The sequence below is a fragment of the Carcharhinus amblyrhynchos genome, chromosome 5 (genome assembly GCF_965287045.1).
Source record: "Carcharhinus amblyrhynchos chromosome 5, sCarAmb.v2.hapA, whole genome shotgun sequence".
Lineage (NCBI taxonomy): Eukaryota > Metazoa > Chordata > Chondrichthyes > Carcharhiniformes > Carcharhinidae > Carcharhinus > Carcharhinus amblyrhynchos.
Genome location: NC_137328.1, coordinates 101,581,006 through 101,601,306, shown reverse-complemented (window position 1 = coordinate 101,601,306; position 20,301 = coordinate 101,581,006). Strand labels below are relative to the sequence as shown.

The window sequence follows — 20,301 nt, the reverse complement described above, 5'->3', positions numbered from 1 at the left end:
AGCCGACAGCATCCCCCCCCCACCCCCCCACCCCAGCAGACCCCCTCCCCCCCACCATTCCACCCCGATTGCTCCAGCTCCGACTGGATCCCAATGCAGAGTGGCAGCGGGACCCATTCACCCCCACTGATTACTCCTAAATCCTAACCACAATAGGCCCTGCTCCCAAGGCACTGCCCAATGCCTGTGGGCAGTGCCAGGGTGCCCATACCCAGGGGCACCTCATCGCCAGCACCCGACTCCTGGGAGGGGGCGGGGGGGGGGCCCAATTGCCCCTTGTTCATTCTAGCAAGGTCTCCCACAAGTTCCCCGAACGTGGGGAGTTACTCTAAATATTGCCAGAGTAAAATATCCCTAGCAGGATGGGAGATACTGTCCTGCCCGGAGAATTCAGTTCCGGGCCTGATAATCACATTGAAATTACATTGAAAACAGATTAAAATCACTTACCTTGTCATCCCGCTGGTTTCCAGCATGGTCTCCGGCTGTGGGAGATGCACATGCATTGGGAACACATGCACAAATCCGGTGAAATGGCCGGCACACGCATCATCCAACCCAACGTGCCAAAAAACTAGGGCGCCGCAATGGGAAAATCGGGCCCGTTAATTCTGAGCTTATATTAACGTGCAAATTTAGGTCTTTATGTGGTGACCCCCATGTTTTTGATTTGATTTATTATTGTCGCATGTATTGGGATACAGTGAAAAGTATTGTTTCTTGCGCACTATACAGACAAAGCATACCGTTCATAGATGAGGAAAGAGAGTGCAGCATATAGTGTTACAGTCATAACTAGGGTGTAGAGAGCTGTGAACACTCTGATTGCAAGCTGCCGGCACCATCATTTTTTACAGCAGCTCAGAGGGGAATCTAGATCCTGGGGTTTACCTTTAAAATAAGACTACTAGCTGGGTTAAAATCAATGCCAACAAATGGTTCCAATTATTCCTGACTAAAATGAGGGCGTGCTTTGAATAAAGAATACCCCTGAGATTCTTGCCTTCCTCGAAGTATGGCCAAAATGAAACCTCGAGAGAATTTCCTTCCATGAACTCCAGCCCCCTCCAGTGAGTGTGATCACGGGAGGGAAAGGCTGGCTGTGACTCAGTCTTTGAGCTGAGTTCACAGTGGGAGCACTCTCACTCATTCATCCGCTCTCCGCTCACTCAACTCAGAAACGCGGGCCTGGGGATAATGAGGCAGAAGCTGTTTATTGAATCAAGTTTCTGAAATGTATTTTACCTCGACTGGAGCAGAGACCTGCTGTTGCCCGGCAACAAAGGCAGCATAGAACACAGACAGTTTGGTCTCAGAAGTTTGCAGCCAACTTTGTTTGCTGGCCTCTCATTAGCCTTTACTGTGCATTGGTTCAGATTTTAAAGAGAGGTCACTTTTCCTCTGAGGGTGGGGCTTTGTTCCACTAATGTAACGTTTACTCTCTCTCTCTCTCTCTTCCTTGTAGGTGTGTCTTCTATATAGATATGAACAAGATTCGTGGGCAGACTTTGGCATGTCCTCGAGTGAAATGTAACGTCATGTGCTGAGCTACACTCTAATAAAGGCACACAAACCCACTGAAACTTGAGCTCAGAGGAAACAAGGCGCTCAGGACAGCAGAAGACTTGGCAGTTATTTGATAAGCACAGTTGAAGCTATTTAAGAGGCATTTGTTTTCTGTCGATGATGAAGTAAGGATTTCCCTTATCAGTGGTGTCTCGATCTGTACAGCATCGCGGGGCGGCAAAACTTCAACTCTTTTCAGCCTAGATATTTCTCCGTGGCTTCTAATCAGTTGGACTGTGGAGGAAGGTTTTGCGCCAGTTTGGATTAAACCATGTGTCATGTGATTGTTACCTGCCGCTCGATGCTGTGGACCCTGCTGAGCATTGTGGTGGCCTTTGCTGAGCTGATTGCCTTCATGAGCGCAGACTGGCTGGTGGGCAAGCCAAAGGCCAACACCGCTCCTGCCCTCACCAACTACTCCAGCACTTGGAAAGATCCTTACCACCCAAAATTGGGCATATACAGCCGCTGCATCAAACTGCCAACTTTAAAACGAGGGAATCTGTGTGGCCCTTATGCTGAGAGCTTCAATGAGATTGCCAGTGGATTTTGGCAAGCGACAGCTATTTTCCTGGCGACGGGGATTCTCATTCTGTGTGCCGTGGCTTTTGTGTCAGTCTTCACCATGTGTGTGCACAGTATTCTGAAGAAAAGCATTTTTAACATTTGTGGATTACTCCAGGGAATCGCAGGTAGGTTTGACATTAAGAGGGTAGTCTCACTGGGTAGTCTAACAGCGACAATTCTGTACAGAGGGCTGGATGAACCAAAGGTTAAAGCTGGAACTGATGCTTGTGTAGAAAGATAATTAGCACTGGAATCCTACTGCCAGCTCTGCTGAATCACTTGGTCAGAGAAGTAATTTTGCTGTCAGGCTAATACCTGGAAGTCTGTACAAACCTAGTCAGGAGTGAATTGCTTCAGATTTTCTGGTATCCAAAATTACCATTTGAATGATGGTATGTAATGGGGTCTTACAGGAATTTCTGCAAATACTAAAGCGCTGTCAAAATTCCTAAACACTTGGTTTTTCCTTCAAGTGCAGCTCTGTGCTGATAAACTGACCTCTCATACAATGTGCATTGTTCATGGTTCCTTCCTTGATAGATAAAACAACCTCAAAATACAAAGCCTCTAAAGTGTTTCCAACATGCCGTGCCCTTTGCATGGCAGTCAGAGCATTTGAGAGTGGAGTGCATGTTAGCGCTCCCCTCCACCCTCCCTCCACAGCTCCAAGGCAGAGGAAACCTTCAACACAGACACAGACACAGGCGCACACAGACACGTGCACACAGACACAGGCGCACACAGACACGCACATAGACACACACACACACACACACACACACTGTGACACGCACAGACACACGCGCGCATACACAGACAGAGACACATATGCACATGCATACAAACACATGCACATAGAGAGAGACACACACACACACACACACACACACACGCACTTTAAAGCTTTTTCAACAGAGGTTTTCTTTAACGTTCAGGTCGAGGTGGCCTCAGGGTGGGCCCTGGGGGAATATATACAATATCAATGTATCGCAAACTGCCCCCTCCCATGATCCTTTTAGATGGGCTTTTTAAAGCACTTATTCTTTATCAGAGACTGTTTTAATTTTAAGGATGTTAAGTCGCCAACTTTTAGTCTCTTTTGGAAATGAGTACTGAGTTGTACAAACGTAGAGACTACAGGGTGGTCATTATTTATCTTAGCCTTAAAAGTGACAACATTTATTCCTGATGAGGTGACAGCACATTGAGCCAAAGCCAATCCTTACCTTATATTCCCACAGGAACACTTCCAAAAGGGATAGCAGTAGTGTCAAGTCTGCTTAATGTTCTCTTCCACCACTAAGGGCTGTTGTATTGCTCACACCTCCACTCAACACTCTGCCCACTACCCACTCAACACTGCCCGCTGCGCACATCATAAGAACAAACATAAGAACATAAGAAATAGGAGCAGGAGTAGGCCATCCAGCCCTTCGAGCCTGCCCCGCCATTCAATAAGATCATGGCTGATCTGTCGTGGCTCAGTTCCACTTTCCCGCCCTCTCCCCATAACCCTTAATCCCCTCTCTTATCAAAAACCCATCAACCCGCGTCTTAAAAATATTTAGCGAGGCAGCCTCCACCACTTCAACGGGCAGAGAATTCCAGAGATTCACCACCCTTTGAGTGAAGAAGTTCCTCCTCAACTCCGTTCTAAACTGCCCCCCCTTTATCTTGAGGCTGTGCCCCCTAGCCCTACTATCCTTTCTGAGCGGGAAGAGCCTCTCCACCTCTACCCTATCCGTCCCATTCATCATCTTATACGTCTCAATGAGATCTCCCCTCATTCTTCTAAACTCTAACGAGTACAAGCCTAATTTATTCAGCCTCTCCTCATAGCTCAACCCCCTCAACTCCGGCATCAGCCTAGTAAACCTCCTCTGCACTCCCTCCAAGGCCAAAATATCCTTGCGTAAGTGCGGCGACCAAAACTGCACACAGTACTCCAGCTGCGACCTCACCAATATAGGGCATTGGCCCACCCCACCCAACACTATGCCCACTGCCCACTACCCACCCAAAGCTGCCCACTGCCCACTGCCCACCCCCCACCCAACACTGTGTCCACTGCTCACTACTCAACGACACTCTGCCCACTGCCCACACCCCCACCCAACACTATGCCTGCTGTCGATCCCCCACCCAACACTGTGCCCACTGCCCACACCAAACACTATGCTCGCTGCCCATCCAACACTGCCCAATGCCTATCCCCCCACCCAACACTACCCACTGCCCAACCCCCACCCAACACTGTGCCCACTCCCCACACCCATCACCCAATACTGCCCGTTGCCCATCCTCACCCAATACTGCCCACCCAACACTGTGCCCATTGCCCATCCCCCACCCAACACTGGACCTGCTGACCATCCCCCACCCAACACTGTGTCGCTGACAGCTGTGCACCACAAACCAGGGTTAGAACTTGATTACTAAGTGGATATAATTCCCAAACCATGAGGGAAAGTTCTTACTGAATGAGTGAGTCATGCAGCAGAATAAAGGAAGCAGGCTGGGAACAGGTAGTGTTAGAACAGGTTGACCAGGGAGTGGCAGTACATGGGATCATCCAACCGTTTGCTGGAAGAATAAAGGTGAGGTGGGGTGAAGGTGGAATTATACAGTAAGGAATTCATATCTCTAATCTGTTTCGTCAGTCGACTCTGAAACTGGTATCAGCTGAGTTATTCCCGGAACACAGAACGAACTCAGTCTGCAGGCTGCATTAACTCTTTCACTGCCAGAACAGCAGTTATCAAACTCCAGAAATGATTCTCACCGGTTAGGTCTGGAGAGTGGGCCATGGGAAACTGCTTGTTGAGTGTAGAAAATACTGGGGGCTGAGTCCGCACCCCCCACCCCTCCCCCTCCGTAATGGCCAGAGAATTGCCCGAGATGTGCCACTCTCAGTTTCAACCAGTGAGAATCCCTTTTGGATTCTTTATGCCTCCTTTGGTGATGATGTAATCTGGTTCATATCCAGCGAGGGAATAAACCAGATTAACATATTTAAACATGCATTCCCGGGTTTTAGACAGATTCATGCACCCACCGGCCCAATGAGCAGCCAGCGGGAATCACAACTGGTCTCCACAAATGGAGACCAGGCCTTACGGCCATGCTGGGGAGCTCAGAGGCCAATGTAGCCCCTGGTTGGCCAGGGAGTTGGCTGGGCAATGCTGTCAAGATGGCACTGGAAAGGGGTGAGGCCTAAAGGGGTCGCTGAGGTGGGGGACAGGGCTTGAAGGGGGTCCCTGAAGGGAAGGGTCCTGAAGGGAAAGGATTTGAAGGAAAGGGATCTTGAGGAGTCCTTGAAGGGAAGGGACCTGAAGGGGGTCCCTGAAGGGGTAGGGCATTAGATGACCCTGTAGCAGGGCATCACTCATTTTGGGAGGGAGGAATTCAATGTCGGCAATGGGAGGTGGGGTGGGGGGTGCCGTTGCTGGTGAGGATGGATGGGGGGGCCTGCATGTTGTGGGGGTTGACCTGGACATTTGGTGATTGGGGGTGGGGGTGAGTGGGTGGGGTGAAGGCTTGGGAGCGTTCCCCATGTCTGTGGGAGGGCACAATGTCTACAGGTAGTGGGACTCTCAACTTTACTTTGAGAGTAGAGTGCCCTTTAAGTACATCAGCTGAGGATCCAGCCTTCCTGGCATCTTTCAGCCCTGCACATCTCTTTGCCAGTGAGAATCTCCCCAGACTTCACCCAGGTGAGGGTGAATTGCAATCTGGATCATGCCAATCGACCCGGCAGAATTCTCAATGCTTTTCCCATCGGAGGTTCCACCTGGGAGAATCCCACCCATTGATTTCAGGTGGTTAAGTCTTTTAGTCTTTGGTGTGCCTGCGTTATACCTGTTCGCAAAGCTTGCAGATGAATCCCGCAGTGAAATGATTAGATTTTTAGCATGAGCTTAAACTGTAACAGGAATATTATACTGGTTGATAAAAGCAAGTTACTGTGGATGACAGAATCTGAAAGCAAGAGAGAAAGTGCTGGAAAATCTCAGCAGCTCTGGCAGCATCTGTAAGGAGAGAAGAGAGCTGATGTTTCGAGTCCAGATGACTCTTTGTCAAAGCTAAAAGGGAGATATTTATACTGCAGGGTGAGGGAATGGGAGATGAGTCATAGCCACAAAAACAAGGAGAAAGGCTGCTAATGGCAGTCCACAGAGAGAATAAAGGGTGTGAATGGCCAAACGGCAGAGAAGCTGAAATAAGAACATAAGAAATAGGAGCAGGAGTAGGCCATCCAGCCCTTCGAGCCTGCCCCGCCATTCAATAAGATCATGGCTGATCTGTCGTGGCTCAGTTCCACTTTCCCGCCCTCTCCCCATAACCCTTAATCCCCTCGCTTATCAAAAACCCATCAACCCGCTTCTTAAAAATATTTAGCGAGGTAGCCTCCACCACTTCAACGGGCAGAGAATTCCAGAGATTCACCACCCTTTGAGTGAAGAAGTTCCTCCTCAACTCCGTTCTAAACCGTCCCCCCTTTATCTTGAGGCTGTGCCCCCTAGTCCTACTGTCCTTTCTGAGCAGGAAGAGTGTCTCCACCTCTATCCTATCCATCCCATTCATCATCTTATACGTCTCAATGAGGTCTCCCCTCATTCTTCTAAACTCTAACGAGTACAAGCCCAGTTTATTCAGCCTCTCCTCATAACTCAACCCCCTCAACTCCGGTATCAGCCTAGTAAACCTCCTCTGCACTCCCTCCAAGGCCAAAATATCCTTGCGCAGGTGCGGCGCCCAAAACTGCACACAGTACTCCAGCTGCGGCCTCACCAATGCCCTATACAGCTGCAGCAAGACCTCCCTACTTTTATATTCAATCCCCCTCGCTATGAAGGCCAGCATCCCATTCGCCTTCCTGACCACCTGCTGCACCTGCAAGCTGGGTGTAAACTGTGATAGATGAAGATGTGGGGGGCAGGGGGAGGGATGGATGGGAGAGAAGTAAAATAGAAGAAAAGGGGGAAAGGGAAAGCGGAGGGGGAGAAAAGGTGAGAACAGGGGGAGAAAATAGGGGGAAAGAGGGTGAAGAAAAGTGAAAAAGACAGAAAGAAACAAAAGGTAGACAACAGTTAAAAATGAAATAAACAAAATACTGTTTGTTTTGTTGTCCATTAATAGAATAGATTGTGCTCCCAATCTGACTTCTGGACGGACCCCTGGTATTTTTAATTACAGATAAGCAATATTTTTATTTCAGAATGTATGCATAGCCCAGAATTGCTCTGAAATGTGCCACTTCCAGATAGGCAAAGTATTTCCATTATTAGTTCAAAGATGCAGAGTCTGAAGTGGAATTTCCGTTCTGTCACTGACTGAGCTAAAGTTATCGCCGTCGAGTGACGGAGCTGTAGCTTGTTAACTCTTTGCCTCTTGCTCGTGCTTCGTACAAACAGATGGACAGAACATTTCTTTGCTGTGGGGAAAAGGGTATGGTGTGTCAGCAAAGAACCAGTTAGCAATTTCGTACCAATGTCTACTCCCCAGCCCCACAGCCAGTGAGAATGGAGAATTTGACGTCCAACCAAATCTCCATTAACAGCGGCGGGACTGGAGAATCCAACTGCGGATGAGGTTGGAGAATTCCAGCTGTAACTTCTCACTCACTGCTGATGTTGTGATGAAGGTGATACCAGGCCGATTTGTAGAATGATGTGGTATGTGGAGCAGATGTATGTTGGATTAGAATTTGGGGCAGGTGACCCGGACAGAAGTGAGGAGGAGGCTGGGTGTAGATGCAAGTTGAGTAGAAGGCCTGCCTCAGGGCTCCAGCACTGTGTCCAAAAATCAAAAAAGATAAAACATATACATTCAGTCCTCATCCCTCAGCCCTCTATGCCCCATTTATGACCCCACCCAAGCCCCATGCTAACTTGTACCTACATACTCCATATCATTTTATACATCAGACATTATTTTCAAAGATTTATAGCGCAGGACTTTTAAAAGCATTGACAGCTCCCTTTGAAAGGTGCTTTTGACAGATCCCCTTGGCAGGTGCTTCTGAGTTTGACATTTGATGTTTGATACGTCTGTTCCAATGAGTTTGACAGTAATGAGCAATGCAGCTTTCATGCACATTTGTGCTTATGTTTAACAATTCCAAAAGGCACCTGACCTCCATCAAAGGTGTCCTGGAACCAGATCCAAAGTTAACCTCTCCAAAGGACTATCCTGGCTATCCAAACAAATCCACAAAGTTCAGACCTGCTCTTACCAGGTCCAATCTGCGCACTTTGGGTTTCGCACACCGTGTCTACCCTCAGTGGGGACAGCTGATGATTTAAACGGCCAGCTATCTCTGTAAAATACATGAGCGAAATGTATGAAAAGAGACTTTCCATCATGGTGGAAATTGGGGCCCTTATTTTGTTCCATTGATACAGGATTTACCACTAGATTATGCTCTTTCATTTGAATACTTGGAAACTCGTTCTGATCTTGAGATTGAAGTAAACATGGAGATGCTGTTTATGTGTGTGTATATATATATATATATATATATATAAAAACATTCTTCATTTTTTTCCCTGACAGCTTATCACATAAATAGTTTACTTTCATTAAAGTTGCTTTCCTTTTTCCTGCACTACAAAGGAAATATCCACATTAAAGATCCAGGTTCAGGAGCCACACTCTAAAATAGCTTCAGCCATTTCCATGCACTGACTGACTCCATGGCAACCGATGTGCTGCACACGGATCCAATATCTTCCCATGACTCAGTCCATAAATATTGGCTGAGTGCATATGTTGCTTCATTTTTCCTTAATAAAGCAAATTTCAAATCTGTATCCTGGTCACTCAACCGTTGTAAAAAAATGGTTTCTGGTATGAGGCAATACTTTAGAGCCCATAAATTAAGTTTATTTATTACTTACTAGTCACAAGTAGACTACATTAACACTGCAATGAAATTACTGTGAAAATGCCCTAGTTGCCACATTCTGGTGCCTGTTTGGATAAACTGAGGGAGAATTTAACATGGTCAATGCACCCAACCAGTATATCCTGTATAAATGTATTATGTGGTATGCCCCGTTCAGAACCCATGATGTATTCTTCAGTACTGACTCCTGAGGTACCATGAACCTTTATATAGAGATGATCCAGAGGTACTTTTAAGAAAATACATTATGTGCACGCACAGCTTTGGGTGATTTTCCGAGTAAAGGCTGCTTGAAATTCTGCACTACCGACATATACTTGGAACATCATTCCCAGTGGCAGTACACATGGTTCTATCCAGAATAGTTTCAGAGTAGTGACATTTTGACTGTTAACCCTCCATTAAGGATGTTACTTTGTGCTTCATCAGTGTCCAGGAAAACGGAAAATTGAATCACCACATAAAGAATCTAACAGGATACAGATAATCCTGTAACAAAATCAAGATATTCAGCTTACAATTCTTAAAATCATTTGTGGCTTGCTTTACTAGTTTATGACAACAGCTGATCACTTGGACAAATTGCTAGGTACTTGGGTTTTGAACCTGTTCCAGTCACGTGTAAGGTCGGAATGTTCTCAGTTTATCTTGCATGTATTTAAGATTCTGTGAAAAACATCATTAAGGAGGTCTCACTTCGGCTGCCACAGAGAGGAGGGACAAAGTTCAAGTCTTTCAAAGTGAATGAATTTGAAATTATTCCTTCCTGATAAAATGAAGCCGATTTTATAGAAAGAAGAATCCACAGTCAGAGACAAGTGTAGGGTTGACAGCGAAAGGTTTTACCCCTGATGCGAATGTGGGCAGAATTTTCCGGTCTTCCCCCACAGTGTGTTTTCCGATGGCAGAGGCAGCTCCCCATTGGCCACTGACGGGATCTTCTGCCCCCCGCTCCTCTCCCCTTGTAACTATGGTGCTTGGCATGACTCACCAGTCCTGCCATTGTGGAACCAGTGAGGGGGGGGGGTGGGGGGGGGGGGGTCCTTCAGCAGGACTGGAAGACCCTGCCGGTGGGAAGAGTCAGAAACTCCATCCACTATGGTTTAATATTACTTTGGCACAATGTGGGATTCTGGAGTGTTGTGGGCATTACGGTGGCACAGTGGTTAGCACTGTTGCCTCACAGTGCCAGGGACTCAGGTTCAATTCCTGGCTTGGGTCACTGTCTGTGTGGAGTTTGCATGTTCTCCCTGTGTCTGTGTGGGTTTCCTCTGGGTGCTTCAGTTTCCTCCCACATGCCAAAGATATGCAGGTTAGGTGGATTGTCTTATGTTAAATTGTTCCTTAGTGTCTCGGGGGGCAAGCTAAGCTAACTCCCATATGGAATTATGGGAATAGAGGCTGGATGAGACTGTTGTCGGTACAGACTTGATGGGCCAAATGGCCTCCTTCTGCACTGTAAGGTTTCTATGATTCTCTGGTGCAATAGAAGGAAGACATTCACTTGTGACAAGATGATGGTAAGGAAAATTTTAACCATCAAATGGTTAAATGGAGGGACTGAAAACTTTCACTCAAGTTCAGGAAAGCCAGCACCTCCGGCCAAGCAAAAGACAAGCGGCCAAATGTTTTATCAACTTGTCGGCGTTGTAAAAATAACAGAGCGACTGGTTGATGAGTTGCTGTGAGAATGGCATTACTTTGCTTTAGCTTGTTACGTTTAGCGTTGCAAGACTAGCTGGAGAGCTATTCAAGCAAGCTCGAGGCTGGGAACACACGTGTGAGTCACAGCAGTTGTTTCAAATCTTTGTTTTGGCAAGTGCCAAGGTATCAGTTGGTTAGCGGGCTGGAGCATCGCCTGCAGCTGCCACTGTGTCTGAAGCCTCTGCTCCCAGGAGCTCAAAAATATTTCCCTTTTCTTTCTGTGAGCTGTAATTCAAACATCTGACCATGGCCCTTTCCCAAGTTGTTCAGCGAATGAATACATTTAAAAATTTGACAAGTAGTTTGTAAAGTTTTAACATTGATATTTTGGGAATACTGCAGCTATGCCCAGTGAACGGAGTATCAAATTCTGCCCCTCACACATAACTTCTTTTGCATCAAATCAAAATGCCACGGACTCTGGCAATCGGAAATAATAATGAGTCCAAAATGACTTTTCAGGCTCTGAAGTCTCCTCACAATGCTAACTCTGTTTCCGTCTCCACAGATGCTGCCAGAGCTGCTATGTATTTCCAGAACTTCCTCTTTTTGGAACTTATTTTACATTTGGAAGTTGGGTCCTGCTCTTTTGGGCAGGATCTGATCTTTTTGCAGAATGTGCATTGGCATATTAGGGTGGACAGTGACACAGTAGTTAGCACTGCTGCTTCACAACGCCAGGGACTTGGGTTCAATTCCAAGCTTGGGCCACTGTCTGTGCGGAGTTTGCATGTTCTCCCCATGTCTGTGTGGGTTTTCTCCCAATGGTCCGGTTTGCTCCCACGGTCCAAAAGATGTGCTGGTTAGGTGCATTGGCCATGCTAAATTCTCCCTCAGTGTACCCAGGACATGGTGACAAGAAGATTTTCACAGTAACTTCATTGCAGCGTTAATGTAAGCCTACTTGGAACACTAATAAATAAACTTGTAAAAAGTGGCTTTGGAACATAAAAGTTGTATTGCTAGTTGCAGTTATTGCACCACTACTCTCGCAAGTCTAGTCCAAAATGTATCGTCAACTTCGTAAAAACTCAAATTTCCTTTTGAAGTGGTTTGGGTTACTTTTGTACGTCTGAGAGTGGTTCTCACACTAGGGTCGATGGGCTACTGGAGGTTTTAGAGGCTTCTTGGTGTTTGTAATTGTTTGAAGCTGGCCTCACAGATAGGTGATAGCTGGTCAGAGTTGGGCTTGGTGCATATCAGCAGACTGGAGAGAAGTGCTGCCATCGGATGCAAAGCACAGAGTGAACTGGCTGTCTTATAGGAGGGAGGCAGACATGGACCAGCAGCTCAGAGAGGAATTATCTGTAAGTAACTACCTGTTTTCCTGAAAACATTCTTTGCAGGCAGCACTTTCAGCTGATGAGTATTGTGTAGCATTAATATTTAGATGGGGCAGGGATTTTTGTGATTGGTACTCCATTTGAAAAGGACTAATTCAACTAAAAAAAAGTTTGGGAACCACTGACCTTTGGGATGGTGAGTTGTTTACCTCAGGTTCGAGAACTTTGAGGAACAGTTCAGAGGAAGACCAAGTAACGATAACCATGTGCGAGTGAATAATATGGGGTTTTTAAACTCATAGATAGGGGTTGCAGAGTAACATTCTCTGGTATGCGTCCGGGTTCAGTTTTCCAGTCCCACCCACCGCAAGAATTGACACAGGCGGGATGGAAAATTTGACAGACTAGAGGAGGTTCACCAGGATATTACCTGGGATGGAGCAGTTGAGTTATAAGGAGAGAGTAGATAGACTTGGATTGGTTTCTCTAGAGCAGAGAAGGCTGAGGGGGACATAATTGAGATTTATAAGATTATGAGGGGTATGAACAGGGTGACATTCTGTGTGGAGTCTGCACATTTTCCCCGTGTCTGCGTGGGTTTGCTCCCACAGTCCAAAAATGTGTGGGTTAGGTTGCTTGGCCATACTAAATTAACCCTAGTGTCAGGGGATTAGGAGGGTAAATATGAGGGGTTATGGGAATAGGGCCTGAGTGGGATTGTGGTTGGTGCAAACTCGATGAGCCAAATGGTCTCCTTCTGCACTGTAGGGGTTTTATGATTATATGAGTAGGAACCAGATGTTCCCCTTGGTTGAGGGGTCAATCACAAGGGGGCACAGTTTTAGGGAAGAGGCAGGAGATTCAGTGCAGGGGGGGGGGTTTGAGAAAAAATATTTTTCACTCAGAGGGTGGTGGGAATCTGGAATGCACTGCCTGGGAAGGTAATGGAGGCTAAAAACCTTACAACCTTTAAAAAGTTTTTGGATGAACACTTGAAATATCATAACATTCATGGAAATGGGACAAGTAGTGGAAAATAGGATTAGCAGGACTTTAGTGGTAGATATAGTTGATGCTGACTTGATGGGCAGAAGGGCTGCACTATGGAACTCTGACTCATTGAAAAACGTCTGTTGACCTCGTGTGGGAATTAACGGCTCGGGGCAGGCAGGGACCAGAAAACCCAATCCCTGATATTCGGAAAGGAGGGGAGTTCACCAAGAAAACTGAGGGTATAAACAAACAGTTGACAGGCTGATATAAAAATATTGATAAAACTTTTGCAAATAATGTATATTACCAGAGGGCAAAGCACAGCCACAGGAGGGACGGGCTACATCTGTACAAAACAGAAAACGGTGGGACGAGGAGAAACCTAGAGGCAGGAACATAGGTAGGAGAGTCAGAAGGGTGGGGAAGGTATTCAACTCAGACAAGGCTGATTGTAGACTAGAAGGTTGAAGTTAGCTGATTGGCACACAGGAACTCAAAGAGACATGCGAGGAACCAGACACCACAACCAGAAAGAAACCTGAGGCTCAAAGAGGAGAGTAACATAAGATATATATATAGATGGATACATGAACTGGAGACTGTATCACAGTGGGGAATTATGATGTACTCCAAAGGTTGAAATCTAGATGCCCCCAGAGGGTGACAATGAATACAAGAAAGGAGAGTTTAGGAGTTTCAAAAGGACAGAGCAGACCGGAAAGGAGGTGCCAGGGACACCTGGAAAGTTAAAAGAAATTGATCCCATTAGATGTGAAAAGTTAGGCAATGGACTACTCTGTTCAGATGCAGTAAGTATGAACTGAACAAAGCTCAGGTAAATAGACAGGAATAAGGAAAAAAGACTAATTTTCTCTTATTGCTTTCATAGAAACATAGAATCCCTACAGCGCAGAAGAGGCCATTCAACCTATTGAGTCTGTCCTGACTCTCTAAAAGAGACAAAGGGTGGCACGGTGGCACATTGGTTAGCACTGCTGCCTCACAGCGCCAGGGACCTGGGTTTGATTCCTGGCTTGGGTCACTGTCTGTGTGGAGTTTGCACGTTCTCCTCTGTGTCTGCGTGGGTTTCCTCCGGGTGCTTCGGTTTGCTCCCACACTCCAAAGATATATGTGTTAGGTGCATTGGCCGTGCTAAATTGACCTTAGTTTCAGGGGGCTTAGCAGGATAAATATGTGGGGTTATGGGTATAGGTTGAGATTGTTGTCAGTGCAGGCTCGATGGGCTGAATGGCTTCCTTTTGTACTTTAGGGATTCTAACTTATCCAGACCCTCTCCCTTGTCCTGTCCTTGTAATCCTGTACATTTAAAATGGCCAGTTTACATAATCTCTGACAGTTTTCTGCTTTGTTTAGATGTAACATTGTCTCAAAAAATTCCCAGTTATTTATGAAAACATGATCAATATTTACAAAGCAGCTATGTGGATTTGCAAACAGGAAAGCTATTTTAATGGTAGACTTGAATAAATAGAGAACAATCAACTGGTTGGCAATCCAAATCAGTAGAATTAATGTGGCTTTATGACTGAAGAGGAGGAGGAAATTCACGAGAGGTGGTACGTATCCGTGACCTGGTAATGACAAAGGATGTGGAAGTTATGGGAACCTTTGAGTGGAGCCATGCACATCACCTCATATTTCTCTGCACTGGACTTCATCTGCCACCTGCGTGCCCATTCCACCAACCTGTCTGTGTCCTTTTGAAGTTCTACACTTGTCCTCCTTGCAGTTCACAATGTTTCCCAGTTTTTTTTTAATCATCTGCAAACTTTGAAATAGTGCCCTATATGTCAAGATCTAGGTCATTAATATATATCTCAAAGAATAAGGGTCCCAACACTGACCCCTGGGAAATTCCACTACAAACCTTCCTCCAGCCTGACAAGCATCCATGAACCCTTTCTCTCTGTATCCTGTCAGTCAGCCTATTCTGTGTCCATGTTGCTGCCGTCCCTTTTATTTCATGAGCTATAGCTATGCTCACAATTCCGTTGTGTGACATTGTATCAAACTTCTTTTGGAAATTCATGTACTCCACATCAATAGCTTTGCTCTCATAACCCTCTCTGTTACCTCTTTGGAAAAACTCCAGCAAGTTAGTTAAACCTAATTTTCCCATAAGAAATCCATGCTGGCTTTCCTCAATTAACCCACAACTGTCCTGGTGACCATTAAATTTACCCCAAGTCATTGTTTCTAGAAGTTTCCCCATCACCAAGGTTAAATTGACAGGCTTGTTGTCCCTGGGCTTTTTTGAGCAATTTATAATATTTGCAATTCTCCAATCCTCTGGCACCTCTGCTGAGTCTAAGGAACACTGAAAAACATTCTGGCCAGTGTCTCTGTAAATTCCAGTCACACCTCACAGTATCTTTGAAAGAATTTCATCCAGTTCCAGTGCCTTATTAATTATAAGTGCAGATAATCTACCCAAACCACCACCTTTTCAATTTTATACCCTTCTAGTGTCTGAATTACCTCGTCTTTCGTCATGGCCTGGGTAGCAAATTCTTCCTTGATACAGACAAATACAAAGGATTAATTTAATACCAAGAGGAGAGAGCCATGCCCCTATCCCCTTGTGCACATTCCCTTTTTGGACCCTCATCATCCCTAATCCCTATTTTTATCACCCTATTACTATATATGCATATGGAAGCTTTTGGGATTCCACAGCAAGCTTCAGAGGGTGGATTTGCTCCACATTTCTTTTGGTCCATCAGTGGGGTTTGACAGAAACCGTATTTATGCACATGTCAGGGTTTCCATTGGAGCTGTGGTTGCAAAGCAGAAGGAACCAGAGGAAACCATAATTCCTTCACCATCTTTAGGAAAGCTAAAAGCATCTGGGAATGGGGGAAGCCAATTCCTGTTGCCAGCCCTTATTTCACATTTCCTGTTACTGGTTCAGTACTCCATGTTTATGCGAGTTCCGATATGCCCAACTGATGCAAGCCTTGATGCTGTTTGGATGGTGACAGGTGTTGCCTGGCGCAGTGTGTTGTTGTGTAATTCCTTCCACATCTACCAACAGTAAATCTCAAGAGATCCAATTCAGCCAAGGATAGGCACTATAATGATAACTGCTTGATTAATTTACAAAGGGCAATTCAACAAGGCATGTTGATATAGTTCCAGCTCTGTAACATTAGTCATCACTGTCTATACTGAAGTTAAAAATGTAGAAAACAAGGATTTGCAAATGCCAACCTGTCAGGTGAAAGAATTGTGACTGGCACTGTAACTTTAGACTTCTTTTCATTACACTTAAATCCCCCTCCAATTAAAGGAATGGTTGAATCACTCTCAAAGCAGAGCACTTAACAACTGGCATCAGGAGTGGAGGTAGTTTTTTTAGCCTCTGTGGTTTCAGTTATTACCAGTCAATTTTTGGTGACATATCGCAAGTCCAAGGCAGTCTTCAGGTGAAGAATAATTGGAGGGGAAGGACTCATTGAGCAGAATGCATAGACAAATGTACCCACTCACTTTGTCCATTATCAATTCTTATTCCTTCACACACAATCTTGTCACAATTACCATTGTCAAAAATGTGTGAAAAACTTGCATAGGCAGTTTCCATTATAAATGTGGATGTCGCAATTTACAGTCAAAAGGTTGACAAGAAGTCACATGTATAAAATTTTGCTTCTAGTCAATCTCTCGTGGCATTGCGTACTGTAAATTAGAGAACATGGTCTCTGTCTCTTTTATTAGTCACGAGGTGGAGGTGACGGCGTCGGACTGGGGTAGGCATAGTAAAATGTCTCTCAACACCAGGTTAAAGGCCAACAGGTTTATTTGGAATCACGAGCTTTCGCGTGCTGCTCCTTTATCAGGTGAGTGATGAAGGAACAGTGCTCTGAAAGTTTATGATTCCAACTAAACCTGCTGGATTTTAACCTTGTGTTGTGAGATCACTTTTTTATTAGTAGTGCTGCTTCTCTATCCATTCTTCATAGATTTTGTGTCTCTTTTTCTGCTCTCCTTCCATTAATTTGTCTTGCTCTTTTCTCTGCTTTTGAGTTTTCTCTTCTGTATTGGATACTGAGACATGTTGGAGAGAAGAGCCTTCAATGGCTGCAGGAGGAATCTGAGGTTGGAAATGTAATGCTCGTTCACTTGTGCTTTGCCGCACCACTTATTCCCCTCACTTCAACATTCCCCTACATACAAACCACTTCTTTCTCTTTGAACTGCCTGCTGAACATTGCTCTTCACTGTTACTCACTTGAACCATAAACCTCCATCTACTCAACTTCAACTCCACTCACTTGGTGTGAGACCAGGATTCCCAAATGTTTCCCTCCATCTGCTTTCCTTCAAAGAAAAACTTGGCTGTCAAAATTGAACTTTCTACTTTAAGAAGGAATCATAGAATGAGAAGAAAATGGTTGTTTTACCTATTTTTGGGCTGGATTTTACCAGGAACAGGCAGGGAGACACAGAGGCCATAGAATGGTGATAGAATGCCATAGGTGGTAGGGGTGGAATGCCTATCATCTTCCCACTGTCATGGCATTTTACTGGTGTCAGGGAAACTAGAAGGTGGCCCCTCTCAGCCAGAAGATAATGATGGGGCTCCTTCAGCTGCCAGAAGCATTTTACTAGAATTGGGTGGGCCTTCTAGTACATTTGGAGACCCTTGCTGCCTTCTCCCAGAGTTTGGGGTGTGCCCTCCTAATCAGGCACTCTATGGCACAAAGAATAGTCCCACAAGTGCTGGCTGTCCCACGCAACAAACACCCTTGGCCTCATCAAGCAGTCAGGATAGTGAGTGACTTGGAGAGGAACCTCCACATGGTGGTATTCTCATGCATTTGCTGCTCTTGTCCTTCTAGACAGTAAAGGTTGTGAGTTTGGAAGGTGTGTCTCAGGAGTCTTGGTGAGTTGCTGCAGTGAATCTTGTAGATGATACACAGTGATACTGGGAGTGAATGATTATTGTGGTGGATGGGGTGCCCGTCAAACCCATTTTGTCCTGAATGGTGTTGAGCTTTTGAGTGTTTTTGGAGCTGCACTTATGCATTTAGAGTAGAGAGTATCTTATCACACTCCTGACCTGTGCCTTGTAGATGGTGGACAGGCTTTTGGAGAGTCGGAAGATGAATTACTCTCTGATTTGCAGCTTGTAATCTACTTTTGCATTCACAGTATTTATATGGATAGTTCAGTTCAGTTTTTGATCAATGATAATCCCAAGATATTGATACTAAGGGTTTTAGAGATGGAAACACCTTTGAATGTCAAGAGCAGGATGTAAAAATCTCTTGTGTTGGAGGTGGTCATTGCCTGGTATTTGTGTGGCATGAATGTTACTTGCCACTTATCAGCCCAAGCATGGATACTGTCCAGGTCTTATTGCATATAAACACAGACTGTTTCAGTATCTGAGGAGGCATAAATGGTGCTGAACATTGTGCAATTATCTGAAATTGTATTCATTTCTGACCTTATGATGGAGAAAAGGTCATTGATGAAGATGGTGAGGCCGAGGAAACTACCCTAAGAAATTAGGGTAAAAATTAGGGTGGCATGGTGGCACAGTGGCTAACACTGCTGTCTCACAGTGCCAGGGACCTGGGTTCAATCCCGGCCTTGGGATACTGCCTGTGTGGAGTTTGCATATTCTCCCCATGTCTACTCCGGGCGCTCCGCTTTCCTCCCACAGTCCTAAGATGTGTGGGTTAGGTGGATTGGCCATGCTGAAATCACCCCTTAGTGTCAAGGGGACTAGCTAGGGTAAATGCATGGCGTTAGGGAGATAGGCTTGGGTAGGATTGTGGATGGTGCAGACTCGATGGGCCGAATGGCCTCCTTCTGCACTGTAGGGGTTCTATGATTCTATGAAATTCCTGCACCGATGTCCCAGGGCTGAGATCATTGACCTCCAACAACTGAAGCCATCTTCCTTTGTATCAGGCATGACTCCCAAATAGTGAAGGTGCAGAAAATTTTACAGCACAGAAAGAGGCCCTTTGGCCCATCATGTCTGTGCCGGCCATCAAGTACTACTAATTCTAATCCTATTTTCCAGCACTTGGCCTGTAGCATTGTACACTATAGGGTTTTATCTCTGATTCCCATTTTGCTCAGGCTCCTTGATGCCACATTTGGTCAATTGCTGCCTTGATGTCAGTGGCAGTCATTCTCGCTCACCTCTTGAATTCAATTCTATTGCCGACGTTGTACCAAGTCTATAATATGGTGAGGGACTGAGTGGCCCTGGAGAAACCCAAACTGAGCGCCAATGAGTAGATCATTGCTGAGTAAGTGCTGCTTGTTAGTGCTGTCAAAGATACTTCCGTCTATTGATTTGGTCGCCTGATGCTGAAAAAAAAAGCACTGGGGTCCCACAGATGGCCAAGGGAGGAGAGCCCCCAGCTTTCAGTTCCCTGTGCAACTGAAAGCACTACAGGGCGGGCTGCTTGGTTACTGGGTTCACCAGAGTCCACAGCATGGATTTTCACCCCTCCCCCCTTGTGGTTTGTACACTGAAGGCGAACAGCGGCCATCCCTGTGTCCATTGCTAAAACTGGTGCCACTCGGTCACTATCCAAATTTTAGAAAGCCCAAATCAAAATGAGCTGGTTTCAGAATCGGAGCTGGAGTCACTGACACCTTTTTGAATGAGCTACAGCCTCTGTAGGGAGATTTAGATATCAAATAACTGACAACCTAATTATCAGCTTGTTTCATTTTCTCAATGTTACTGGGATTTTAAAAATTCAGAGGGTGAGGGCATCATGGGCTGGCACAGCATTTATTATCCATTCCTAATTGCCTTTGAACTAAGGGCATTTCAAAGGATATTTCCCTAGGCCATTTCAAAGGGTATTTAAAAGTCAACAACAATGCTAGGGATCTGGAGTCATGTGTAGATCTGACCAAATAAAATTATGGAGGCAGATTTCCTTCCTTAAAGGACATTAATGAACCAAATTGTTTTTACAACAAAGGTCATGGCCATTATTAGACTTTTAATTCAAATTTCAGCATCTGTCATGGTGGGATTTGAAGCCAAGTCCCCAGAGCATCATCTTGGGTCTGCTGGATTATGAGTCCAATGATAATACTGCTATGCCACCGCCACCACCTCCTTCTTCTGTCCCTTCAATCCATTAAGAAGGAAAGTGTGGGAGGAAATGTACATAAGTGCTAGAGTAGAATGCAGCCATGACTAATCAAACTCATTCATTAGTGCTAAACAAGCCACTGCTGAAACTGTTGTGCCCTGTGTATCTTTGGTAGTTCAAACCC

At 45.5% G+C, this 20,301-nt stretch overlaps 1 protein-coding gene across 3 annotated transcripts in view; it reads left to right on the top strand.

Moving 5' to 3' along the window:
- LOC145343241 (LHFPL tetraspan subfamily member 2 protein-like) overlaps nucleotides 1-20,301 on the top strand; it is a 170,400-nt gene that overhangs the window by 124,850 nt on the left and 25,249 nt on the right. For all 3 annotated transcript variants that reach the window (XR_013886692.1, XM_080189339.1, XM_080189340.1), the window contains one exon: nucleotides 1,466-2,258. Coding sequence is in view for 2 of the 3 variants with exons in the window: in XM_080189339.1 (XP_080045465.1) it covers nucleotides 1,838-2,258 (421 nt within the window). In the remaining variant the exon portion in view is untranslated. The remainder of the gene's footprint in view (nucleotides 1-1,465; nucleotides 2,259-20,301) is intronic.